The sequence below is a fragment of the Mus caroli genome, chromosome 16 (assembly GCF_900094665.2).
Source record: "Mus caroli chromosome 16, CAROLI_EIJ_v1.1, whole genome shotgun sequence".
NCBI classification, from domain to species: domain Eukaryota; kingdom Metazoa; phylum Chordata; class Mammalia; order Rodentia; family Muridae; genus Mus; species Mus caroli.
In genome coordinates this window covers 43,133,198-43,156,347 of record NC_034585.1, presented here as the reverse complement: position 1 = coordinate 43,156,347, position 23,150 = coordinate 43,133,198, and the positions used below count along the sequence as shown (strand labels likewise).

General features: G+C 42.5%; 1 protein-coding gene across 3 annotated transcripts in view; it reads left to right on the top strand.

The window, feature by feature from the left end:
* Plcxd2 (phosphatidylinositol specific phospholipase C X domain containing 2) overlaps positions 1-23,150 on the top strand; it is a 54,046-nt gene that overhangs the window by 17,238 nt on the left and 13,658 nt on the right. For all 3 annotated transcript variants that reach the window (XM_029470481.1, XM_021184978.2, XM_021184977.2), the window contains 2 exons: positions 14,337-14,797; positions 22,613-22,854. In XM_029470481.1, the coding sequence (XP_029326341.1) occupies positions 14,337-14,797; positions 22,613-22,854 (703 nt within the window). The remainder of the gene's footprint in view (positions 1-14,336; positions 14,798-22,612; positions 22,855-23,150) is intronic.

Genomic DNA, 23,150 nt, shown 5'->3' with positions numbered 1-23,150 from the left:
CCTTCCCTTCCCTTCCCTTCCCTTCCCTTCCCTTCCCTTCCCCCCTCTCTGCTTTTCTCTGCCTCTACTACTCCCTTAACTCCCCTCCCATGCCTGAATAAACTCTATTCTTTACTATACTGTCTTGCAGCCGGTCCCTCAGGCAGAAGGGATGCCTTGGCATAGGCCCGCTGAGACATCCCCTTCCCCATATCTCAACCCCCCCATATAACATATTCTTTTTCTCTGTATCTTTTTATAAACACATCACCACCCGACTCCTTCCTCCTAAATCCTAAGAGAATAGGAAACACCATGTCTAGTTAGATATGGTTAAACCTTTTTTTTAATGGCTAAACTCTTTAAGTTGAAAAAATTATGAATTAAATGGATAAATAGAACATCACGGTACATGTCTATAATCTCAACATTCAAGAGGCTGAGGCAGAACTGGTACCGTAAATGTGAGGCCACCTTGAGCTATAGAGTGAGCAGTAGACCAGTTAGGGCTGTATAGCTAGACCATGCTTCAAAACGAACAAACAAACAAATAAGCAAAAACAAAAGATAAAATAAAAATTAAGTATAGTTAATTACTAAGAAACAAATCTAATATTTTATATATCAATTAGTAACCATCCTTTCTGATTACCTAATTTAATACCTAATATCATAGTAGATACTGTAACAAATTTGGAGTGAGTGATCTACAATTCATATACCTTGTAGGCAATATCTGGCAGTTGGAATGAGGCCAGTAAAGACAGAGCATGGCCAATGCCTCCTAAGTCAACAACCACCTCCGTTGCTTCCTAGTAGACTTGGCTAAAGAGTAGCTTTTAGGAAGGTGACATGTGAGAGCAGCCTTTGAAAGTGTACAGGGAAGGGCACATCAGAAAAGGAACAGAAGGAAGTAAATGAGAATAATCAGAAATGGGGACACAGGGCACCTTCAGGGAACCAAAAAGGGCTGCCATAGGGAACTGCAGAAGAGACAGGTTAAGGAAATGTGGGGGAGGGAGGATCTGGTAAAAATAGAGTCCAGCCCCACTAAAGAAGTGTCCAGCATTGTGCTTTGTCATGCATCCTGTATGGAGTCTGTGACAATATAGGGAAGGCCTAAAGAAAACCCCTGAAGTAAATATGTTCATTGTTTGACCCCAGTCTGCAAACTGTTCTCTTCTCTACCCTAACCCTCTGCCAATACCCTGCTTCAGTTGGCCAGTTACAATTCACCCTGTAGCAGGCAGCTCAGGAGTAACTTCTGTGTGTATCCCCGTTACATATACACATGCTGAATCTGGTTCCTGTTTCTGTCTCCACTGCAAACCAGCCATGGCTCCTCCTCATCTTAGTATATACTTGGTGTCTGGTTCAAAATGGGCATAGGTAGGAAAAGTAGTAGGGAGGGACAGAGGAGAAGGAGAGAGACAGGAGAATTTGAAATACTGACGGAGAATTTAGGCATGGAGGATGGGTGTTTCTAGTTGTCTTAAGGGAAACTAGGACATGCAGAAAGGAAGTCTTGATGCTCAAGGTAAGACAAGTGCTAGTGACTGCATTGCAAAGTCTTAAGATGCCCATCACTTCAGAGAAGGAGTATGAAAATACCAACAGAAGCAGAAGGATAACCCGCTTAGTCGTACTAAGATTAACTAAGCTTCCAGGATTGGTTTCTTTGCCTTCCATAAGCCTAAACCAGGGATATAGGTACATGGCTCCCCAATTTTCAGATTGAGAAATTGAGGCACAAAGAAACTAAACAGGTTGCCAAAAACAAGAATCTGGGTATCAGTGCTGGAACTGTGATAACCAGCTCTTGTTGAATTCACTCTATCACATCTTAATCAAAGGCATGTACGAAGCTGGTATCCAAGCCAGTGTCGCACCAAACCTTCAGTTCTGTTTGTTCGTTGTAATAAAGCCAATTTTCTTTTTCACTTGAGATTGTCAGATTCCATGCCAGGTCTCTAACGCATGGTACTATGAGGATGTTTATGTATGAAGGACACCCACTGACCCATTCCCAGGAACAAGTTGCATTTTTTTTCTTTTCAAGACCAGACATCCAAGAGGCTTTTTATTGACACGGAACAAAAGCAACACGGCAGTTTAAATGGTGTGTAGAGTAACGACCCAGGCTTCTGCAGCGGAAACTCCTTCTGCACTAGACAGAAAGAGCATCCTGAAGCTCTTCAGAAAGCTGGTCTTCAAGGGTGAGGCATGTGGCTGTACAGGTCGTCTTTAATACCATCGTTTTGTGTAATTTAGATGCTACTTACTGGCTTTTCCCTCCTTCTTTCATCTGAAGGGGCATGTGGCTTACTCTGTCATTCACAAAATAGAAAGAAGACCCTGGCTTGTCTTGGAAGAAAGAGATCTAAGACACTCCCCTCTCTCAAAAGTAGCCACTCTTCAGTTTGTCACATGATTTAAAAATTTTTTTTTTATTTTTATTTTTCGGAGTTGAGGTCCAAAACCAAGGCCTTGCACTTACTAGGCAAGTGCTCTACCACTGAGCTAAATCCCCAAATTAAAGATATTATTTTAATTTTAATATGGGGAAGAAGGTATGTGTGTATGAATATGGGTGCCCCCAGTCTCTATTAGAGGGGATGGATCGTCTGGAGCTGGAGGGACAGGTGGTTGTGAGATATTCAGTGTGGGTAAGGAACCAAACAGGCCCCCAGAGCAAAAGACATGCACGCATGCCCTTAGTCATGGAACCCGCTCTCCTGCCCCATCAAATGAAGCTTACCCTGTGAAAAAGTCAGCCAACTAGATGACTAGCAAGGTGGTTGGGGAGTTTGGATCTCCCCAAAGTATTAATAGCCACCCCCAAACTGTGACATGACAGCTCTTGGAATGAATGTTAAAAATGGGATATACCACCAACGGAGTCAATGTGGCGCCCAGCTGTTGCTAACATACATGAGGAGGCTCACTGATGACCTGCGGGAGGGAAGCAGATATTTCCCCAGCAATGTGACAGCTTCTCAAAGGAACCGAAAACAAATGAACGCAACCTCAGTTTGGGGTATGCCTTGTTGTTTTGCAAATATGGCCAGTCAGATCGGTAAGCATGTTTCTGTGTACGTGTCATTAGAAATATAGTTATATATCTTAAAATACTTAATATATGTGTAGGCAAGCCACATGTATGCAGAGGACCATAGAAACCAGAGGAGGGCATCAGATCCCTTGGAACTGGAGTCACAGGGGTTTGTGGGCCGCTGGATGTAGGTGCTGGGAACCCAGCTCTTCCTCAATAGCAGTAAGGATGTAGATGCACAGAGCCATCCCTCCAGCCTCCAAAATCATGTCTGTGTAACAGTAAATAGAGCCAGCAATGTTTTTAAATGAGCAGCTAGAAAGTGGAAGGAGACAACTCCTGCGGGAGAAGAGTGGCTAAGGGTCATCCCTTTACCTTCCAGAGATTAGGAACAGGGGGGCGGGGGAGGGGCGCTGAGCTCCAGGAAAGGTGCTTGTGTCAAAGCTGTGAACGGTGGAATTCAAAGAAAACGGTTCTTTAACTGAGAGAAGGTTTGAGCGCCCTCATGTGTTCCTATGCAGGGTTTTTTTTTTTATCTCTTTTCAAGATTTTTAAAAGCTGTCGTGATCTTCCTGAGTTTGGGTGAGGAACAGACATTTAGCAATAGAGGTCAGCCAAGGGGTAAGTGAGCAATGTATAGCACCACTTCTAAAGACCCATTGTAGGTAGCCTTTTGCAAACTTCGCAGCTCCGAAGCCATGGCAAAGCCAGGCGGAGCCTCAGTTTCTCCATCTATAATAAGCACATGTAACCGCTGCTGTCAGGATTGTGGAAAAGTTCAAATTACACAAGCACAATACCCAAGCCTGCCATTGGTAGGAAGAACTCTAGAAATTGAAACCGTTATTGCTAAGAACCAATGACAGGTTAGTGACAAAGCCTAAGGTTCAAGCACTGGGGAGGTAAGATCTTTCTATTCTTGAATAAAAGTCTTCAACAAGAACTGTGGATAAGAGCAAGAGATGCTTTTAGAAGATATGTGGCTGAATATGTGATTTTTTTTTCCAGAGGTAAATTACTCCTTCAAACAGGGAGATGTAAGTGAGGCTGGCTATGTGTCCTTCCCATAAATAGTGGCTTCTGGGGGTTCTATCTACCTAATCTCTAGCACTAAAGCAATCAAAAAGATTCTGAACGGATGGCCATGTATCTCAGTGGTAGAACTTGCCTCATATCCTAAGACCTTGAGTTTCATATCACCTCAAAAAGGAAAAGGAACAAGCCAAATAAATAAATAAATAAATAAATAAATAAATAAGAGGCCTGTTATGAAATAAGGTATTTCAAAACTCAGTCCAATTTCTGTCTTTGATCAGTTCCCAAAATTCTTTGAGAAATATCTATTGATTAAAGGGCTAACCATATTAAAATCAATAAAATCAGGAGGAAAAGAATAGTTGGGTGGGTCTGTCCTTTTACTTTATTTTTCAATGTGTGACATAAGCTTTCTCAGCCACAGCGTCCATCAGAATTGCAGTAAGTGAAGGCCTTTTGCTGTTTGGGCCCAGTGAACTTTCAAAGATGCCCTCTCCCTCCAGTAATCCTCACTGCTCTCCGTTTCAATATGTGTGGATGGGAAATATTATTATTTATGATACAAGGAGACCTGACCTTTAAATGTCAATACAAATGCAAGGGTCTGGCTATTCCTCTGTATCGTCTTCCTGCCTATCAGAGAATTGAGGGAGGTGGTTCAGTGGTATATAAACTGGGATGGGTCATTAAAGGAACATGGCCTGGCTTCCACGGTCTAAATTCTTACTCTGGGTAGCATCATCATAGAGAGGGAGGTTTAGAGACTCGTTTGGGGAGAATAGGTAGAAAGCTTCCCAGAGCTGGTAAACTTCTCCCCTCACCCCAGTGGCGTGTCCACTATTTCTGGCTACGTGTTACCTTTCAAGACAACAAAGGCAGCCCATGAGTGAGGCTGAGGCAGTCATTATTTATAGGAAGTTCCTTATCAGCTCTATCTGGGGTTGTGGAACCTCTGGTCCCAGACCACAGAAGCCTGATGGAGCTGCAGTACCTCAGCCTTCCTCAGGGCAGTGTGAAGCTTCAGACGGACCTTCTCTGTGGTCAGAAATCTGTCTTCAGCTGCTACAGTGATATCCTCTGTCACATGCTTGGACAAGTTAACTGAACCACAAATTTTCATGATGTTTTTTTTTTTCAATAATATTAGCCAAATGCTGTATCTGGCAGTTGTCTGTAAGTCCCCATTTTGTCTTTGTAACTTTATGGTGTATATTATTTTTGTTCTTAGGATGCCTCCCCAATCTATATAAGCTGATTGTGATGTTTCGTAATGCCAGCCTTTATATAAGAAATATTTTAATTCTGGCATACCAAAAAAGGAAATTTTGTTTATGAGCCTTGGAAGAGACCATCCAGATCACAGGATCTTTCTTCTTACACGTAACCACCCATGTCTCCTCTTCCTATGGCGCCACATTCTATCTGATATAGATCTGCAGCTGCCTTAGGACCCCAGTTCAAATACAACCAGCCTCGAGGTACAGTCCCACATAGTATAGCTTCTGATAGGCAGGACCTCCAAACACATTCAGACTGAGACCCAAGTGTGCTTTCAGACAAATTAAAGATCAGCTACCCATTCACACTGTTACTTTCAAAACATTCTTCATTTTGGTAGAAACGGAGGAGTGGAGCTATACTGACTCTCTTAGATGTATTGACTAGCTATATCCTCAACCTTGAGCAGGACTGAGCATATTTTTAACACTTCATTTTAATACACTTGAATTTTGGAGGCATTTCCTAAGAACTGTAAGCCATTAAGCACTTTGAGATAATGTATTTGAGGACCTGAATCCCATCTTAGTTCATGCAGTTCTGGGGCTCAGACTCACAAACTTATAAGTGCTTTACCATTGAGCCACACTTGGATTTTAGAAAGTGGTACTTATCAATAACCCAGATTAGCCTCAAACTCTGAAATCCTTCTTCCACAGGGTCCTGGATGCTTCAGTCACAGGCATGGTCCATCACTCCCTCCATTGAGATTTCTTTAATGCTATATGGACACTCTTTCAGTCTCTGTTTAAATCAAGCATGAGCTCCAAGCTAGCAGGCCATCAACCCTGAAACTTAGTGCTAGAATATCTATCTGGGCCTTCCATTTAGGATCCCAGTTTCACTTAGAGCCAACCTTCTATTTTCTATCTCTTCTTTAGGAAATGGGAGCGAATCACTTGTCATTATCTGGCTTAGATCCTATTGGTTTGTGTCTGTACAGTATGTCATTGCTTCATCTCCTGCTCTTTCCACAGAGTATCACCAAGCCCCTATTTGCCTTTATTGCTACCCAGGAGACACTGATCATCATGTGGCTAACATAGCTTAACTAAGAGAAAATATGAGCAAGGGTTTTGGTTTTCTGTGTTTGGGCATTTTTAATGCTTTCTTAATGTTGTTGGTTTGGGACAGGATAAGTTCCTCTGTGGCTCAAATCTTATTAATTTTCTCAGGAGATATAATTTGTATATTCTACATTAATGTAGAAAAAATGTGACATTCAGTGACATTTTATGCACCACCATCTCCAGGAGAAAGTTGGCTGTCATCCAAAGTGATTATATTTGATGCTGAATTTTATATATAATAAAACATGTATCACTTAAACTTGACTTCCTTCCTCCCAACTTTAAATGTTAGCTGTTTAGAAGTTTGGTAGTTCCCCAGCTATAAATACGTGCTGAGATTTCAATTCTTGTTTTTTTGGATATAATTGGCTGATGGAAAGCAATAAATAATAAGTAATAATGAGTCTGAGTTTGTTCCGTTGCCAGGGACACCGCCATGTGCTCACTTAGTCTTTACAACAAACTAGTGTGTGGCTAATGTCATTCCCATTTCACAGATGAGGAAACTAAGGCCCAGTATTTCTGTCACATGGCACGTAAGCACTAGATCTGGGATTATGAACTCACGCTGCATGGTGCCAGATCTTGTACCCTTAGCCATGTGGGAACTCTCCATTTCACTCAGCACTATGACTGTTTCCCAAACCAGTCTTCATCACTTGTAAAAATGTCCTAAATTGACATGTTTTGAAAACTGCTAGTTTGGGTCTTTTGGTGTTGAATAGACATAGAAATGAGTGACTTATTCCTGGTAAAGATGTTTGGGGATACTTGAAGGAAAACTGGAAATGAGAGAGTTGAATAGTCCTGTAATATTGTTCTGGGGCAGGAGATGGGAAGAACATTTTCCCTATAGGTTCATTTGATGGATGACAAGTGAGAAAGCATTTCTGAAGGGGGTAAGGAAGATGCTCATGAGGAATAAGGCTGTCAAAGTACCATCCAGACAAACCAGGGATGCAGTCATGAATAGCATCCCTCAGCATTTTGCTCACAATAATGTTCCCACAATGAGTCCTTTTAAACATTTCTGCACTGCTCTAAACAAATACATTTCAGTAGTAAAGATCTAGAGAGATTGCTCGGTGGTTAAGAGCTTATACTGCTCTTGCAGAGGACCAGAGTTCAATTCCTAGCACTCATGATAGGCAGCTCACAACCTCCTGTAACTCCAGCCCCAGGGAATCCAATGATGGCCTGGTGTTCTGGTCTCCCTGAATGGTGCCCACACATGATACACACTCACACAAACACAGATAAATTAAGGAAAGTCTTTTTTGAAATTAAAAATAAAAATCACTGTAAATCTGTTTGTATGCCATACATATAGCTCTGTTTAAACATAGAGTAGGAGGGGTTTTAAACCATTGTTATTTTGTTTTGTTGTTTTTGTGGAGGTTCCTACCCCCTCTATGAACCAGTTTTATTATAGCTGCCTCTAGGGACCATCCCCAAGAACAATGAAAAATCAGGCCAGGGAAGGCAGGACCAGTGAGCCACTTGGAGGGACTGTTGAGCTTCAGAGTTGAAGGACTCCCAAAGACAGAGTTGAGACAGAAAGTTTCCTAAATATGTGGGTTCAAGGGCTCCTTGATGTGGGCATCACCATTCCTAGCTCCCTGGTCATGACCCAGGTATGATGAAGAAGTTCAGCATCCTCATAGCTTCCAGCTTCCTCTTCCTCTATTCATGCTTATATGGCTACGAGGAATGCCACTTTATTCTGAAATGTCACCATAGTATAATGGCATGTGCCATAGATGACTATGTTGTCTGAATTCTTCTTGTGTTATTTAGAAGCCAGGTTCCTAGGAAATATGCTTTAAATTCTTTTTAATTGTGCTCAGAAAAAGGCTACTACTCCAGTTTGTGAGATCTGGGTAATGACAATGTGGTAATAACGAAAAAAACCAGGTGATAACTAAACCTTGAGCTCTCACATCCCCTGAAAAGATCAGAAGAAGCACCCATGTTGGGCAATTTGTGTTTCGGAAAAAGAACAAACTGGCTGTTCCTGGAATTCCCAAGGCCATCTTGTTTTTTTGTTTTTTGTTTTGTTTTGTTTTTCTTTGTCCCTGGCCTCATGTAAGAGGACAGCAATGCTGTCCAAGAGGGAGTTACCAAAACTCTGAACCAAGACATGATTAATCCTTTCCCATCCCAGCCTCTCTTCCCTTGTGACTCAGCTACCCTTGTGTCTTTGTTCAGAACTCTAACATAACTGAGTGCATATACAAAAGGCCCTAATTAATCTGAGGCAACCTATCCAGTCATCCCTAGGAGGCACACTAGGGAAAGCAAGGCCTCCTGAGGAAAAGAAAGGTAAGTGGCTGTTGATGGTATGAAAAACAGGAAGAAATAAATATAACTATAAAAATAAAGAGATTGCCAACAACTAGGTTGCTAGTACTTAGAAAAAAATCCTCACCTTTTAAAAAATGTCTTTTTTGATGTTATTTGGGTATATGTCTGTGAGCTTTTATGAGTATGTATACTGTATGTGTACAGGAACACACAGGTCAGGAGAAGTTGTTGGATCCCTTAGAACTGGAGTTACAGGTGGTAGGGAGCCACCATATTGGGTGCGATGAATTGAACTCTGATTGTCTGCAAGAGCAGAAAGAGCTTTTACAGCTGAGTCATCTCTCCAGCTCCACCCTCACCTTTCTAAGGGCTAAAAATAGTCCTGGGCGGAATAGACCATGAAGGAGGGACTCACATGTTCAATTTTCTTGCTATTCATTATGTGGTCCAGGTAGCCTGAAACTCATGGCAACCCTCCTGCCTCTGCCTCTGCCTCTGCCTCTGCCTCTGCCTCTGCCTCTGCCTCTGCCTCTGCCTCTGCCTCTGCCTCTGCCTNCTGCCTCTGCCTCTGCCTCTGCCTCTGCCTCTGCCTCTGCCTCTGCCTCTGCCTCTGCCTCTGCCTCTGCCTCTGCCTCTGCCTCCACTGCCTCCACTGCCTCCACTGCCTCCACTGCCTCCACTGCCTCCACTGCCTCCTCTGCCTNTGCCTCTGCCTCTGCCTCCACTGCCTCCACTGCCTCCACTGCCTCCACTGCCTCCACTGCCTCCTCTGCCTCTGCCTCTGCCTCTGCCTCCTGAGTACTGGGATCATAGGCAGAGTTCTACCTTTCTGGCTTCCTGGGGAGGACTCCGCCTAATAGTTTGAACACACAATGAATTGTTTATTTCCAAAGTCTACTGTTGATGTCACCCAGCAAGTATTTGTTATCCCCAACAAAGAACCCTTGAACTTCTGTCAATAATTAATAATTAACGAGACTGGATTTAAAGTCTTTTCTCCCTATCAGTCAGTTACCAAAACTTTATATTGACTTGACTCAAGTTATTTTATTGATTCTATGTTAACAAATCTTTTCTAGGGGAAAAAATAATCAGAAAGGGCAAAGTATTGAGAAAACCTATTACTGGGGATTTTGAGTTCTGTGGACTTAGAAGACAACCCTGTGATGCATTAAGCAGCCTCCACCAATATCCCATCCTGCAGGCAACAGTGGTGCACAGGGTTATAGGAAGGACAAGGTGGGCTGAGAGATTAAAAGGAAGACTCAGGGTGAGATTGATCCTTCTCAAGAACTCAGTACACAATCGATTCTATGGCATGGGCTCTCCTTTCTTCAGTAGAGTGGACTGGGAATGGTGTGTGTCCTGTGCAATCAGAAATGGCCCCTGGGGTCCCATGGCTGTCACATTTCTGCACAGTTCTCAGACTGAGCAAAGCATCGGAGATTGTTAGCACATTTCCCAGTGGATCTGAAACTGGGCTCAGTACCAGCAAGCACACTCCAGAGATTTGTCTCTCCTCCATGCTTGGCTAACAGCTATTCCCTGGTGCCCAGGCAAGAATTAAGTGGAGTGTATGCCTTGCACTGTTACATACTGTGTCCCCAACAGCTGGCTCATTAGTGCAATTTAGAAGGAAGAGAGAACTGGCTGTTCACCATGATATGTAAGGTATTTGTAATAAATTTCTCAATAAGGAGGTATAAAAATTCCCTGTTTCTGGGCAGCCAAAAGAAGCAGAACATTAAGCAGGAGCCAGTGAGCCTCATTAGCGACAGGATCCAATGCAGAAGGTCCAGGGGGACGCGCCCCACATTTCTATCGGTAATAGCTTTTCTTTTACCTGAAATATGCTGGTAATTTTCTCACTTGTGAAATTCAGTTCACCTTAAGATTAATAAATATACTGGTTCTTAATATTTAACTGAATCACTTCCAAGCTCTGGAAGCTACATAAAAATAAAGTATCTTTCGTTACCAGTCTTTCTTTTGCTCACTTTCCTGAGATGCAGGGATAGCCAAGTCAATATAGAATGATTTATTCTGAGAAGAAGGAAATAATATGACAAATTATTTCATATAACTTTGTTATATCTATTTCATATGAATATGTATGTGTACGAGTATACGTATATGTATTATGTAGTTATCAAGGTCAAAAAAGGGCCTGAGGCCAGAGGCAAAAGAATTTCTGGGCCTTGCTAAGCACCATCCTAGACTCTGGGTTCAGTGAGAGTCTGTATCAAGGTTCTGGCCTCTGTTAACAAATAGACATGTCTCACACACACACACACACACACACACACACACACACACACACCCCACATGCTTACACTACAGATATGTACACCACATACTCTCCAATATACATCAAGGAAATTAAAAAATTTTAAATGCATTTAAAAAAACCAACAACAAAACCAAGACTCTTTATTCATCTAAAATGCAGATTCTTTACCCAGAAATGTAGCCACATCTGTATTGTCCCTAACCATAGAGCCAGTATGAACACCAGCCAAGTTAGCCTGCAACACAAGAATCAAATATGGCAGCTGACCCAGGATGGAAAGCAGTAACACAGTGAGAGTCAATTAATCATTTGCCCCTAAGTAGTTACTACTGAAGCATTTTCTAATATAGTTGGAAACCTCCCCATCCTAAACCTTGGAACCTTGGTGATTGCACACACACACACACACACACACACACACACCATCATCATCATCATCGTCATTGTCATCGTCATCATCTCCTCAGTGTCTAGGAGGGCATTTCCCCTTTCTGCTGTAAGGCACAGGGTTGGAATGACAGCTTCAGAACATGTCTCCATGAGTTCACAAAGGATGCCATGCTAATGTGGGTCAAGTCAAGGCATATTTCCTGTCTCAGATTTGTATGAGAGTAAAGTAGTATATACATTTACTTCTTTACTTGTGTCGATATTAAGCATAAAGTAGAGAAGTGAGTTTGCTGTGTCACTGTGGATGCTTTGTTCTGTTTCTGTACCTAGTCCTGGTGCCTTCTGGTTAGACACAGAACAAGGCTAGTGAGTACAATTGGTAAGGCTATTTTATTTTGAAATTAAGAAAAAATAAGATAAGTGTTTAAGCAAAACCAGATTATAGAGGATCAAAATTATGGTTCCAGTTATACACAAGTTAGCATGAGACTTAATAAACCTTCCTTTTTTATATCATTGTATAGTGAAACACATTCACATATTACTTATAGATATATTCATTTATGTTTTATTTACTATATTTTGAACAAATAGGAAGGAGAAGTCTATTTTATTAGTTCCATCAAAATATTTGAGCTGATTATAGGAAACTATAATGCACTGTATATTTGAGAAGGGTACAAGGACTTTCTGTTTTGCTAAATTCCATTGTGTATTCATTGCTCATGGTACTATGTGACATTCAGCCATTTTCATACCAGTGTGTATTGTACTTTGAGCCTCCTTTTACCCCTCTCTCAACCCTCTCCCACATTAGTCTCCTCTGTTCCCTGATTCTCTTGTGCTTCTGATTCAATGTCATGTGAGCATATGTGATTTTATGTGTTGAATTAAGATCTAGGAATCACAAATGAGAGAGAATATGCTGGTTGTGTTTTAGAGGCTGCCAAAATTCCCTTAATGTGACTTTCTCTAGTGAGGCTTGTGTGTTCCTGCAGCTGGCCTAAATTCATTCTTCTTTGTGACTGAAAGAGTTCTGTTGTGGATATACACCACATGTTCTTTAACCATCCCTCCCCTGTTGGGTACCTAGATTGGCTCCATGATGGTTGTTCTGTATTGCACTGCAATGAATGCTAGGCAAGTGTTTCTGTGATGTCTTGACTTAGGGACTTTCAGTAAATACCCAGAAGTGATGTAGTTGGGCCATATGGGTTTTGCATTATATTTAGGAACCTCTTGCTGATTTCCATCATGACTGTACCACACATTTCTGTCATTGGTGCAAAGGTTCCATCATGTCTACATACTTACCAGCATTTGTTGTTGTTTTCTTAATGGCTGTCATTCAGAATAGAATGAGAAGAAATTGCGATGTATTTTTAATTTGCATTTCTCTGATGGCTAGTGAGCTTATACATATTTTATGTTTACTGGCCATTTGTATTCACCTTTTGAGAACCGTCCGCCCTTTCATTATTCTGACAATCCATGGGCATAAAAGAGCATTCTGTTTTCCAGCATTTTCCTCAATTTTTCAATGTTTGTAATTTTTTACTATTAGATCCTTTACTTCCTTCCTCAGGTTTATCACAAGAATATTTGCTTGCTTGCTTTGAGGCTACTATAAATAGTATTGTTTTCCTATTTCTCTCCCTGAATGTTTGCTATTCGTATTAATATTGTCTGTTAATATTTTACCCTGCTACTCTGCTGGGGGAAAAAAATCACTGTCTGTGCTGACTGGTCGTATGTCAGCTTGACACATAAACTAGAGTTATCTGAAAGGAAGGAGCCCTAGTTGAGAAAACATCTCCAGAACATCTGGCTGTAAGGCATTTTCATAGTTAACGATTGATAGGGGAGGGCCTAGACCATTGTGCCATCCCTGGCTAGTGTGGTGGTCCTGAGTTCTACAAGAAAGCTGGCTGAGCAAGCGAGGGGGGAGCAAGTCAGTAAGCTGCACCCCTCCATGGCCTCTGCATCAGCTCCTTCCTCTAGGTGCTTGTCCTGTTTGAGTTCCAGTCCTGACTTCCTTTAGTGATAAACAGCAATGTGAAAGTATAAGCTGAATAACCCCTTTTCTCTCCAACTTTTTGCTTTTGGGTCATGGTGTTTCATTGCAGCAGTAGAATTCCTAAATAAAACACTATCAGGTTAAGAAGTTTTTCAGAGGAACCTTGAGGGTATCTTATGAACAAAATTATATCATCTGCAGACAAGGCTGTCTTGTCTAGACCCTATCATTTTCTTTCTGGTTATAGTGTCCCTGCTAAGACTAAAGAAACTACATTGGATAAGAACAGTTCCCCATTTGACATAATGGTGGCTGCAGGTTGATTTATGCAGTCTTTACTGGGTTCCTTCTAGTCCTAGTCTTCCCAGGCTTTTCTTATAAAGGAACCAGATACGCCTTTTTATTCTTTACTGAGATTCCTGCCCCAGCACTTCTGAGGTCAGCACAAGCATCCCTATATGATTTCACATTTCACTGGACTGAGGAACACAGATGTGAACACCCTGTGAGAGGGGCCTAAGCCTCCTCTGCTTTGCCTCTGTTGTGATAGTCTCTGGCAACCATCTTTGTTTTTTTTCCAAAGGTTTCAGTTTATTTCCTCCAGAATAGCTTCCCTGAAATGAAATTACTAGATCAAAGTGCTATGAATATTTTAAAGCTCTGATTTCTGAGCATATTTCTAAATAGCCTTGCAAAAAGTTAGTAATTTACCTTATACTAGCAATATGTGAGAATTATAGTATTACCCTAGGCTTAAAGAGCCGCTAATAAGACCACATTACTGTTATTTGTGTTTATTCCATTCCCAGCAAGCTAGAACGTTTTTGCAAGTACTTACATATAATGTATTTGTGCTCTTGTTTCTCATCGTTGTTGTCGCATCAGTTGGATTATTGTCTCATCCTTTATTGCTTTATCCAGGCTCCCATGATTCATTCAGCTACTGGGTAGATGAAAAGTCCCCAGTGGGGCCTGACCAAACCCAAGCTGTCAAACGCCTTGCCCGGATCTCCTTGGTGAAAAAGTTAATGAAGAAATGGTCTGTAACTCAGAACTTGACCTTCAGGGAGCAGCTGGAGGCTGGGATCCGCTACTTTGACCTACGGGTGTCTTCCAAGCCTGGAGACACTGACCAGGAGATCTACTTCATCCACGGGCTCTTTGGCATCAAGGTTTGGGATGGGTTGATGGAGATCGATGCCTTCCTCACTCAGCATCCTCAAGAGATCATCTTCCTGGATTTCAACCACTTCTACGCCATGGATGAGAGCCACCACAAATGCCTGGTTCTGCGGATCCAGGAGGCCTTTGGGAACAAGCTGTGCCCAGCCTGCAGCGTGGAAAGCATGACACTGCGGAGTCTGTGGGAGAAGAAGTACCAGGTAAGAGGAAGGAGGGATGCACTTCCGAGAGCAAGAACTCAACTCTCGGCTTTCCTAGGTTGACAGCTGTGACATAACAACCCAAGGCATGGGAGCTGAACAAGTAGATTGCTTGAAGTACTGAGCATGTGCAGAAGCGTACCTAGACGCTGAGATTTAACCGTCCTGGTGGGAATGGGCTTAATGCTTGATGTCTTAGTTATTTTTCTGTTGCTGTGCTAAAACATCATGACTAAGGCAACTGATGAAAGAAAGCATTGGATTTGGCTTATGATTTCAAAGGGTTAGAGTCAGTGATGGCAGAGCAAAGGAATAGAAGAGCTAAGGGCTCCCATCTCGATGAGCATTCATCAGAAAGAGACAGAGAGACAGAGAGAGAGAGAGACAGAGAGAGAGAGACAGAGAGACAGAGACAGAGACAGAGAGAGAGACAGAGACAGAGACAGCACTGCGAATGTTACAAGTCTTTTGAAACCTTAATCCATCAAACACTTCTACCATCTTGGACCTAGAATTCAAATATATAAGCCTCCATGGGCTGCATTCAACTTCCCTGGACTTCATAGATTGTAGACATATCATAATGCAAAGTCCATTTGACCCAAATTCAAAAGGTCCTATACTATAGTCTTTCACAGTCTCAAACCTGTTTAAAAGTCTGAAGTCTCATCTGAGACTCAAGGCAGTCTCTTAGCTGTAACCCCTACAAAAACAAAAGCCCAAAGCAAATGACATACCTTCAACATTCAATGGCACAGAATATACATTACCATTTTCAAAGGGAAGAAAGAGGACATGGTGAAGAAATGCTAGACCAAAGCCGGACTGAAACCCAGAAGCAAACTCCAAATCCTTTACCTTCATGTTTAGTATCAAAGGACTTCCATGGTTTTGTCCTTACATCTTTGCTGTCTGCAAAATACTTCTCTTTCTTGAGCTTGTTCCACTGCTTATATGTAGCTCGCTTTGTCAAAAATCTCACGACTCTGGCACTTCTAACTTCTTCAACACACTCTTGGGTTAACTTTCACAGCTTCATGCAGTGGTCTCTTGGAGCCTCGTGCCTGGCTTCAGTGTCTCACCTTAACTATTGAGGAAGATTCCATAACCCCCCATTCCCATCGCCTTCATGACTTAAAACCCAAACAACATGAATGAGACTGCCAAGTGTGACTACCAGCTTGGCACCCAGAAATCATACTTGTCGAAGAAGCTTTGATTTGTTCTTGCTTTTTTCAAGCAGGAGATTCCGTTTTAGAAGTTGAAAGCTTATCTGGGTGGAGTCTTGCCCTGAGGCCACTCCTCCCTTTAGTCTATTTAAGATCAAGCTTCTCTTTAATCTTCTCGAGTCTTTCAGAACAACTCTTGGCACCACCATTACATTTGGTGCCCCCTTTCCTCTTTAAAATGTACAGTTTGTATTTGTTTTTGCCCTGCTTGCTCATTGTAAATGTAGATCTGTGTGATTACCACAGGACAGGGACCATATTAAAAGTTTTCTTGAAATCTCCTCGGCCAAAGAAATTAGTCTAAAACTCTGTGATTTAGCCTTAGGAAAATTCATAGGACAAGGACAAAAAGCAGCTTCATTCCTTGCCAAAATATGATCTCTAGCCCCATTGTTAATATTATTCCCCTCTGAAACCTCATGAACTGGGCCTTTATAGTCTATCTGGATCTCAGCATCTACTAGGAATGCCCACTAAGCCCTCTTCCTAGTGTTCTACATTTTTCCTAGTCTGAAATCCCAAATTCTTCCTCATTCCTCCAAATCCCAGCACAGTCAGGCCTGCCACAGTAATTCCTCACTTCCGGTGCCAGTGTCTGTCTTTGCTATATTTCTATTGCTATCATAAAACGCCATGACCAAGGCAACTTATAAAAGAAAGTGTTTGTTTTGGCTTATGGTTTCAGAGAGTCCATGATGGTGGAACAAAGCCACAGAGGCAAGAAATTAGCAGAGGGCTCACAAGCAGATCCTCAACAGTGAGGCAGAGAGAGAGAGAGAGGAAAAAAAAAACACTAGGAATTGCATATGCTTTTGGAAACCTCAGATCCCACCCTCAGTAACACACCTTCTCCAACAAGTCCACACTTTCTAATCCTTTCCAAATCTTTCCAACCAACCGGGGGACCAAATATTCAAATAGATGAGCTACAGGGAACATTCTCACTCAGACTGCCACACTACCGAATACTTAAAGTTTGTCTGCAGTCTATCTGACATCTAAATTAACTTTTAATGGGGTGGCCGATGTCTGCGCAAGGCAAAGTTGTGAAATAAGCCGATTGTTCAGTAGATCATTATTCTGTTTTATCTAAGATCTGCTTAATGCCCTCTATCCATGCTCTTCTCCTAGTAAACACAAACCTCCAAACCTGAGGCGCATGCTCAGAAAAAACATAGGCCTTCAATGCTAAGGTGTGCTGGTAGCAAATGAGAGCTTTGAGAAAGGACAGCCTCTGACTTCAACTTAATCTAAGAAAAACAAAAAGGGTACATTCATTCAGAGTTGTTCCCACCCCATTACGTACATTGAGAAAAATGTCTTTAAAAAATGTCCTTACACATACAAGGCAAACAGCTCTCCCACTGTTCCACATCCCCAGCCCTAAGAAAAACTTACTAAAGTAGTATTTTCAGGGACCAGAGTGGTGTCTAAGCAGGTAAAGGTACTTGCTTTACAGTCATAATGATAGATGTTCTGGTCCCAGCATCAACAAAACAAGAGAAATGTCCCCTACAAGTGACTATAACTCCAGCTCTGTGTGGGGTGTAGACAGGTGGGTCACTAGACACTTCCAGCTTAGCCAAGAGAATGTGAGCCTCGAGTTCAGGGAGAGACTGCCTCAAACGAATAGATGAAGAGAAATAGTGGATGCTGGTGTTCTCATCTGGCCTCAGTGTGCATTCAAGGCTCACATGTACTTACACTCATAGGAGTGCATGCATGCACACACACACACAAACAAATAATTAAATAAATAATAAAAAATTAAAAACAAACATTTAACTCTAGGAGGAACTTCATGTTTAAAAGGAGCTCAGTTATTTATCTTAAAATATTTGTTGAGTAACAACTATAAGTGATATTTTCTCAAGTATGTATCACATCTCTTCTCCCACACCTAAGTATAATACTGGTCAGACTCACTGGTCTAATTTAGTTTAATCTACTTAGTTATTTGTTGTGGGGTCATGCTTTATTATATAGCCCAGGCTTGCCTGGAACTCTTGAAATGCCAACTCAGTTTTACTAAGCCACCAGAATCAGATGAACTGTTTGATCTTCTCAACAACACTAGGAGATAGGCATTTGATATTGCCCCCCCCCCCCCATTTGCAGATGGGAAAATTGAGAAGTGGAGATACTGCAGCAACTTGCCAAGACAGCACTGTGAGTGAGAGTGTGCGTCAGGGTTCCCTCACTGGCTGGTTTCTCTCTAGTATTCCCATAGGCCTTGATGACTTTCACAACTGCCTTCCTGTGTTGTGAAATAAAAACACTATCATTTCATTAAGAATATTCAAAGACTGATCATAAGTGTGACACTGTTCCAGCATGGGGCCATTGACTCATGGCTCTCCTTGAGTGCTCCTGTGTCAGCTGTTAAAGAGACATTAGTTGGGGATACTTTATTTTCAACAGGCCTCAGATTGTTCTCATTGAGAAAAGGGGATGGCATTTGAATGAGGGGGTAAGGTAAGGTTAAATATGAGGTCAGTAACATTGTGTAATTTGGTACACAGATAATATTCTGGACGGTTGACAGATTGCACAAAAAAAAAAAAAAAAAACCCAGGCAGATCCCTGGAAGTCATTGGCCACCCAGTCTGGCTAAATAGAACTTTAGATTCACCAAGAGATTCTGTCTCAAAAAATAATGGTTCTGGGAACAGAAGAGGATCCAGAAAGTAAAGGAACTTGCTGCCAACCAAGTGACAACCACGACAACATGAATTTGAGCCTCAGGACCCACTGGGAGGAAATAGAGAACTGAACCCTGGTGCTGTCCTCTGATCTCTACTTAAAAGGAGGTGGGAAGCTCTGAAGAGAAGATACCCAAGGTCAACCTGGAGCTGGCCTCCACACATGTGCACAGGGCTGCACCTGCACCTACATGCACATATGAACACACCCTCACTAACAAGTACACATATACACAACCTACACACTCATACATGACGCACACACACTCATATACACACACATGCTTACACACCCACATGTACAGGCTAATTTAGCAGCAGCGTTATCCACTATCGATAGTCCTATGGTTATGGAGGAAAGAGACTGGAACGATATATTAGAAAAGAGAGAGTATCCCCAACTTAATGTCACTTTAACAGCTGGAACAGGAGCACTCAAGGAGAGCCACCAGTCATTGCCCCGTGCTGGGGCAGTGTCACACTTGTGATCAGGCTTTGAATATTCATTATGTAATGAGTTGCCATGAAATCTCCCCAACCCCTCATACCCTCTCCCCCAGTGTTTTATTACTGGAATTTAGTATCAGGAAGTACTCTACCACCAGTCACATTTCATTTACTCACCATGTAATTATATCACAGCTCACAGATTATACAATAATAAATTGGTACAATAAATTGGAGGATTTAGCCTACAGTTTGGAAATATTTGAGATCTAAATGAGAAAGTAGGAAATCTATAACCCACCAGGCCATGGTGGCACACACCTCTCCCCCCTTTTATTTATTTATTTATTTATTTATTCCCTATACATACATATCACACACCTCCTCACCTCCCAGTCCCGCCCTCACACAGCCCCTCCCCCATCCCTCACTCCCCTTCATCTCTGAGAAGGGTGAGGTCCCCTTTGGGTACCAACACAAACTGACATCTCAAGTCATTACAGGACTAGGTCAATTCTCTCCCACTGAAGTCAGCTAAGACAGCCCAGTTAGAGCGACAGGAACCACAGATACACGTCTTTAGTCCCAGAACTCAGGAGAAAGAAGTAGGCGAATCTCTTAAGTTTAAGGTCATCTTGGTTCAACCCCTGGAACCCACAGTAGAAGTTGAGAACCAACTCCTGTAAGTTATATTCTTATGCCCACGCCCCTGCAAACAACAACAAGAAGAATTAATAGAAATAATATATCAACATAGGGTAATAACCAACAACACGATTAGTATGCCATCATAAGATAAGATCAAGCCTGGTGTCCTACATGGTATGAAGAAAGGAGTTTTATAATCCATTGAGAAGTGGAGCACACCATGAGCCGGCACCCCAGAGACCCCAGTAAAGGAACCATCCCAGTAAGAAGAGATCACCTGAGGGACTGTTCTTAAAAGAAATGGGATTTTTTTCATCTTAGTGTCAAGAGGGAAACTGAGCATGAACTGCTGAGCTGGACTGGAGATATTTCAGGGAAAAGTGGCACAAGGGGATGGGGAAGGAGATGCTCTACACAGGCTCGGTGAGAGTCTCTACACCTGTGTTTTATAAGCAGAGATCCCCAATAACCCTCAGATGAGACTCTCCAAGAAGACCAAGGGGGAAAGAACAGAAAGTGCCTCGTGTGTGATATGTACTCATTATACATTTTCTGAGGCAGAATAAAGTTGAGTACTGCCCTCTAGTGTGTGGACGCACAGCCTGGAGGCAGGTGTCTTGGGTACCACCTGCTAAGCCTGTCACAGGGTTGCAGGGCTTCCTGCCCACCCCCACCCCCAGCTCCCCAATCTTGCTGCCCAGGGCAGCCCTCTTTTGGGCTTCACCCTTCCAACCTAACCAGTTTCAGTGCCAGCAGGAAGTCTTTGGGTCTCCCCAGCAATCTGCTTACAGTGAGCCTGTGATTAACCTCATTAACGCATGTGTTTACCACCGTCACCATCAGAGCTCAGCATTACTCAGAACCCCTAAGAACCAGGAGGGTAGACATTACTCCATTGGCAGCCCCTGCCTCTGGGCATTCACCAGGTCTGGCGCCTTCATCATCACCTGAACACACTGGAAATGGGATGAACATATAGAATCCCACCCCCATCCTGAGTGCCTGAAAGATTGCTCACAAGACTACAGTCCACATGGTGAATGTGAGCCTGGCATTCCTCTTGGAAGAGTTCACCCGTGCCCCTAAGGGGAAAACTACAGCTCTCCTAGAAAACCACACGACAGAGCTCAGAACTGGGGCAACCAGAATAGCAATCCTCTGGCCCCCAGCTGCCTCCCAGAAACTAATTAATGCTGTGGCTATAGCTTGCTAATTATTTTCAGAATTACTGCCACCTACAGTGGCCCCACTGGAGGCTCGTGGCCTTTACCAGGTCTTCCCTGGTACTGGTGGCACATTACTCCCCTCTCCTGGGATGATTAACTCTTTCATCAGAGTCAGTGCATACAATTGAAAAACTCTATTCACTCTCAAATAAGTTCTCACTGTTTATCTAAACTCCGAGAGCTATGGCTACTCCAAGTGTCAATGTCATGAGCACAGAAACATGATTTCTGAACCAGACTGGTTTCAGCCTGGTACTCGGAGACTTCCCAGGGACTGTGTGTGAACAGAATGTAATAAGGCTGTGTCTGGTTGGTTAAAAAAAAATAATCACAACAAAAAACTACATCTTCTCTTCAACTCACCTTGAATAACCAACAGTCATATACACTGCCAGGAGGATCTTGTTTCTGCAGGGTTGACCCTGCCTGTCAAGTTTCCTTAAGGATGTAGCCTTGTCACGTTCTCTGCAGATTGCCTTAAAATACGTTCACACTTCTCACTGACTCCTATTTAATGGAGCTTATTAGACCCTATCAAAATCATTTTATGTATTTATCATAAGGCTTCTACATTAATTTCTTACAAATATGTTCGTTATCCAAATAGGCATACGTCCTTTATTTCTTATCGGTTTCCTTTATAATCTTGTCCATTTTGTGCATTTATTAAAAACATGTCTGTGAGAAGTTGGTCAATGCCCTCCTCATGTGCATGACCAACAAGGTAATCCCCTCTGAGTGAGACAGCAAGTTCTCAGTAACTCTTTGTTTCTTTACTTTTAAAAAATAAGATATAGGGCCAAGGAGGTGGCTCAGTGGGTAAGGCACACTACCATGACCTAGGTCCCATTTGCTTGAAGGTGAGAACTAACTCCCCAAAAGCTGTGTTCTGACTACTGCACATGTTCTGCAACAGTTTGTGTTCCACCACATCTCTCTGCCATGTACTAAATAAATAAATACATGTGATAAAAAACATTATCTAGGCAAAACACAGCTCTCACCTCAAAGAGAATAAGAAATAGTTTGTTATTGAGCCAAATAGGAATGGGATTGGAACACAGACTCAGGTTGCCTGGAACAACTTATGTATTTGATTAGCCAAGGAACTAAAGAAAGCCATAAGACAAGACATTTCTTAACATTAGTAGAGACCGCAAGTAGTCAGGGTATAGCAAGAGAAGTCATTACAGGTTTAGGATGCAGCCTATGGACACTTTTGTTCTTGGAAGCTGGTGATCTGCTTTGAATACATGACAAAGGCTTTGACCTGATAGTTAAAAGGATGTCAGGTCAGGCGCAGGTGTGAACAATGAATGGCTATTGAGAGGAGCAAGGCTAGCCTAAGATAGTTTGACTGTAGACTCCAACCTTCTTACATTCCACAATCATGAAGTTCTAAACTTTGCACAGAGATAAGGCTTCCCCCCACACACACACACACCTCCCAGTTTTCGTGAACAGTTCTGCTACTTCTGAGCATGTTTGTCCACCTCTCTCTCTCACTGTTCAACTACTCAACTTTTAAATGCTTCTGTCCTTTTTCTGCTCTGAACATTTTAGGTTCTCATTTTCTACCACTGTCCCTTCTACAAGCAATACCCGTTCCTGTGGCCAGGGAAGAAGATTCCGGCGCCCTGGGCAAACACCACGAGTGTGCAGAAACTGATCCTCTTCTTGGAGACCACCCTGAGTGAGCGAGATCCACGTGGGGCCTTCCATGTCTCCCAGGCCATCCTCACGCCAAGAGTGAAGACTATTGCCCGAGGCCTGGTGGGGGGCCTCAAGAACACACTAGTTCACAGGTAAGAGGTAGCTCCTACCCCACAGGTAGGGGTTGTCTTATTGTTTCATTGGTGGTGGTAGCTGATTGATTGTTTGGTTTGGTTTGGTTTGGTTGATTGATTGGGTGGGTGAGTTGATTGGTTGATTAGTTGACATTTTGGTACGGTTTGGACTGGCCTTGAACTCACAATCTTCCTGTCTTTGCTTCCCTGATACTGTACTTACAGGTTTACATACTTAGTGCTATCCCCCAGAAGAAGTTTCACACATACAAACTCCCTCTCCCTCTCCCTCTCCCTCTCCCTCTCCCTCTCCC